At 40.2% G+C, this 5,180-nt stretch overlaps 1 protein-coding gene across 1 annotated transcript in view; it reads right to left on the reverse strand.

The window, feature by feature from the left end:
• Window positions 1-5,180, reverse strand: part of NELL2 (neural EGFL like 2) — a gene marked incomplete at its 5' end in the record, with an annotated part of 388,108 nt that overhangs the window by 289,660 nt on the left and 93,268 nt on the right. Inside the window, 3 exons of the mRNA XM_019515772.1 lie at window positions 2,327-2,455; window positions 4,373-4,455; window positions 4,636-4,708. Coding sequence (XP_019371317.1) covers window positions 2,327-2,455; window positions 4,373-4,455; window positions 4,636-4,708 — 285 coding nt within the window. The remainder of the gene's footprint in view (window positions 1-2,326; window positions 2,456-4,372; window positions 4,456-4,635; window positions 4,709-5,180) is intronic.

Genomic DNA, 5,180 nt, shown 5'->3' on the forward strand with positions numbered 1-5,180 from the left:
CCAAAGCTGGCAGAGCAGCGGGGGGAGGGGGGGTTGGTGGTGGGGCCTATGCGGGACTGATTGTAGGGCCCTCCAAAACACAGGGACTGGGGCAGTCACCCTGAGTTGCCCCCCCAGGATGGCCCCAATAAAGGAAAGAACCATTTACTTTTATGAAACATCACCCCAAACAGGCTTTTTATATAGGCATATGGGCCTCTTTAAGATGGTAATAGCTTTCCTTGTAAAAAAAAAACTTAAATCATTTGGAGTTTAAACATTCTGCCAATCATCAGCAAAATGGGCAGATTAGTGTGAAATATAAAAGCTTCTTAGAACAATACTCTTCCTTCTGAATTTCACATGAAAGACTGAATGTATTTTTGAAAAGATAATATCATAGCCGTAAGAAAAATCTGACAAAAACATATAATATATTTAACTCTATTTCAATTACAGGCATTTTACCCTCTCTTTCAGATTTGGTTGAATGCTAGTAGTATCTTCTGTTTAAAGCTCCTAGCATCAAAAACCTTCTAAAAACTAAAATCAGTAAATTCTCCCCCAAGAAATCTGTAGAACTGGGGCATAACTCTGCCACTTCCATGCTACATCTAGGAACGCTGCTGTGAAAGATGCCCCAAACACTATCCCCTCCTCCATGTATTCCAACTCCTGAAAAATGAGGCTTCTCTAACCTAACAGAAGCATTGAACACATGCTTCATGCCACTCTTAGGCTCTGTCTTGAGCATGCTTATTGGCACAGGCTCAGCACTACTCTACGAAAATGACACTGACTCATTTTCAAGAGTTGGCACAAACAAAGCAGAAGCAAGTGGGCATGGAAAGTTGTGCTATTTGGCACCGTGCCCAGATGCAGCAATGTGGACAGAGCCCAGAAAGACACCTGTCATACAAGAAAAATAGTTCAGCATGTTAAGGGCTACACCATATATATTAAGGGCTTCAGGACTTAATCCAAAGTGCAGTGTAGTAGCATTTTTGCTTGAATAAAAGATGAGGTTTCCCCCCTCACAATTGGCATCTGGGAAAAAGCCCATCATCTTACATTCACATACAAGGAAGCTGTATTAAATACATTGCCTATCTTTGAACTGCCGTTAAAAGCAGCAATGCTCAGTAATGACTCTGGTGGTGACCAGGCCAACAAACTGTATGGTAAATCATGAGTCTTTTCGCTTTGGACTAATATCATGTATAGTTTGTACTCTAAGTAGAGGCTAAAGCACTACTTAAAAGTATGCTTATGGAGTACCTATGCTAAAACTTGCAGCAGTTTCATCAAAGGTAATAATGTATCATTTCTAAGTGATCTAAGTCTATGGGTACCATATCTAAATTGCTACAACTATGTTTATATATCAAGGTCAGTTTTTTCAAATTTGTTCCTCCCGTCCATGTGCTCAGGGAAAGCAGAGTCTGACAGTAAAGGGGAGGGAAGGGGGTGGGTGGGCTGCAGAAGGAAGAAGTTGAGGGGTGGATAGAGGGCAAAGGGTCTACCTTACCCCCAGATTTGTTTTCCCTACTGCAGCAGTGGGAAGGGGACAAATTCAAGGCAAACCTCCAATATAATTAGGTTCTATACCTGGAAAATTATATTAAATTTATAAAATTCTCCACATATAGAATCTAATTATTGGGGTGTCATTTTATACTCACAGTCATCTTCTATTTGAGTAAATTAGAGCCCTTCCACCAATTTCTAATGGACTTTGAATTTGGTATTTAATGACTCCAAATAAATCTAATAAGTTTAAAGTGGATGTGCCCTAATCAAGACATCATTGTTTGGTACTAGCTAAGATATGTGCAATTAATTCTGGAATGCTCCTGAAGGAGTCTTCCACCCAGTTTAAAACAAATCCTTTTCACTTGTGATATAACAGAACATGCATAGAGCCTTTACATTTTATTGCATGTTAAGATGTAACCAAAAGAAGCTAAATGGAATTAAACACCAGGGATCCATTAAATCATCTGCTAAGAAAAAAGGTATGTGTATAGTGGATAAAAGAACCAGAGAATTAATTATCCAGGGAAACTGGTTATAACACAGTATAAGGAAAGACCATGGGATAGTTAAGTATATTGCTTAGCATTTCCCTAAGCTTGCAGGAAAAATCTAGAAGAAATACATACGCTAGGACTACTGAAACAAATGTGAAACATTTTTATTATTAGACTGTACAGTACTTTAGATTCAAAACAAGTTTTCTGGGACCACCTTGAGGAAACTCCAGAAGTTTCATCATTATATTGTCTCAATAAAACTGGGCACAAAAGACACAAGGGTCCCCAAGCTTCTATTCAAATTGTAGCCATACCATGCAAGTGCAGTTCTTACAGCCATCTGTCCAGGATTCAAATTCCCTGTAGATGTTGCCCTTCACAGTGCATGTCCTTTCACAATAGCACTGATCCAACTTATTCATCCTCTGCTCAGCTCGGGACAACTGCATACACGTTTCATAAAAAGTAGGTCAGTAATTAAATAAATATGATTTCCATATTGCTATTAAAATAATAAACTACCCTCTACCATCAAAAAATGCAAAATGAAAAAGTATATATGAAAATGGGTAGATGACTGTAGCAGGCTGGCCGGGTGCACCTGCTCCTTTAAGAGGGCAAGCAGCTTGAGACGCTGCTTTCAGGTGGCAAGGTGGGGTACTTGGAGAGTCACCTGACCAGCAGAGGACCAGGCTGGAGCTATATAAGCCCAAGGCTTCTACGATCAGAAAGTCCAGGCCTGGGAGCCAGGAAAAGAGGAGCGCCTGGCAGCAGTGCAGTAGGGCTCCTGAAGTCACAATGAAACTGGGTAAGTGACTCTGCAGGTCTGGGAACAGGAGAAAGCTGCCTGGGGCACAAAGAAAGGCCAGCTTGTGCAGGTAGGGGCTCTCTATTGTACAGTAAGCCCAGAAAGAGTTTAGGCAACTGCCAGAGGGCATAGGTATTTTGTTTAAAATTACACTTTTGGTTTAGTCCTGAGTCCTGCTGAGACAGGCTCCAGGACTACTCAAAGAGCTGGTGGTGCAAGAGGGGTTTTAGATGTAGACTGCCAGGGCTAGGGAAGTTGGGTGGTCCCAATTGACCCAGGGTCAGAGTCAGGGCCCAGGAGGGGCCAAAAGTCTGACAAGGACCACCAGCAGAGACTTAGAGGGTCAGGAACCCACGGGCAGGGAGGCTGGAGCCTAGAAGCCAAGTCCTGTATCATAGGTCTAAGCTAAAGGACCCAACAAGAGCCCTACAGAGTGAATAACAGTATGGTAACACCTGCCAGGCTTGGGACGTGGTATAGGGGAATAGAGCCATACAATCTGCCTTTAATGCTACAGGAGCCCCGCAGGGGTACAGGCGAGACAAAAAGGGCCTCATAGGCTCAAGGGCCAAGCTGAAGTGAAGGGAGTTTGGGAGGGGCCCAGTAGTGATTTGCATGGACTCAGGCTCTCTCTAACAGCCTCCCTTACACCCCCTCTAACAAGAACAAGGCATGGCAGGTGAGTGAACAAGGAAGGGCTACATTAGAGCCTGAGCCAGACAGGGAATGCATAGCCACCAGGGGGCATCACAACCATGAACCTGCTACAAAGAGGGTTAAATATGAAATGTTAAACTTGTTCAGCCATTCGGAAAAGAAAAAATATGAAGCTGGACACAATGCTGCCCACTTTGCTCACACAAAAATAATATCACAAAACTATAAAGAGTAAGATGGACATGGCCCCCTGCCTGTCATCTTTATATTGCCTGATCTGCCTATTTGTAAATAATCAAACAATTAGCAATTAAGGTGTAATGAGAAAATTATATAGAATGTTAACATTTTACATGTATAATTTTTCCTGCCCTGCTCTTGAATCGGAGAGAGAAAGTGCGTGCGTGCGTGCGTGCACACGCGCCTGTTCACAGGGAGTCATTAATATTTTTAAATGATCATCTGACAGCAGTAGGTACTGCTTTGGGTACTCAACCCCCAAGCTTGCGTTTTGTTTTGTTTTTTGTTTGAATGCTCTTTGGATAGCACAATTTTAAAAAAGTCACGAACCAATAAATTCTACTGCAATAAGCACTGTAAACAGGGTAACCTGTTTCATCCTAGTTTTATTGAATCGTTAGCCTGATAGATAAAGCTTGAATATTTATGAGCCCTTTCCTTGTTTCAGGATTTTGATTCTGTTTACTATTAAAATGTAATAGTCAATGCAAACATTGCAGATAAGGACTGAAAGTCTGTGTACCTAGACAGCCAGCTATATACACATAAAATGGATAAATATATAAATATAAACATACACACATCTCATTTTTATACACACATTCTTATGAATTATAATAACAGATCTTACCCCACATCTGCCCCTACACCTCACCTTAGCTGATGTTTTTGCTAAAATGTCCTGCAGTTCCATAATTTTCTGCACAAGTCCATGAAAGTCATTGCATGTTGGACATGCTGCAATTACAAATACATATTTGTCAAGGTGTATTTACAATACTTTCTATTTGTACATTCCACACCTGACAACTGATACAAAGGAGCAAAAGGTTTTACAACATAGTTTGCAAGACAGAAATTAAACAAAAAAGTAAAAAGTACAACTTCATGTGTTGGCACAAGAACAAAGACACTTACTGCGATTAAGATCTGGGCATTGAGAAATAAATCCTTGAGGCATGACAAGTAACTGTACATCCTGCATTATGCCCTGTGTACAAGTGGAGAAAAAAAAGAAGAGGATGTATTTTTCTTACCTATCAAAATTATATCCCCTAGTAAGAATCACCATATAAAACATTAAAGCCCACACGCACAAAAAATCATGGAAAAAGTCCAACAATATTTATGAATATATTACTTTTTGTTTGCATCCCGCATGCTGATAGGAGAATAAAGAGAAAGTAAAATAGGTAGCAACAAATGTACACATATGCTGCACCATTTTTAAAGAAAATGCAATTAAATGTCAAGATGCAACTAAGTGGCAAAAGTTTGTCTGTTTTGAGTTCACTGTAGATAATGCAGAAAACCTTGAAAGTGACTTTTGAAAGAAATCAGAAAATCATTTCCAGTTTCAGTAACTTTAACACAATTTTAAATAAAATGAAACAATACTGAACTACAGTAGCTTTCTTTAATCTGTTTGGCAGAGTCATGAAAAGTCATTAACACTAATACTT

The sequence above is a fragment of the Gavialis gangeticus genome, unplaced genomic scaffold (genome assembly GCF_001723915.1).
Source record: "Gavialis gangeticus isolate Ggan-Ray unplaced genomic scaffold, GavGan_comp1, whole genome shotgun sequence".
NCBI lineage: Eukaryota > Metazoa > Chordata > Crocodylia > Gavialidae > Gavialis > Gavialis gangeticus.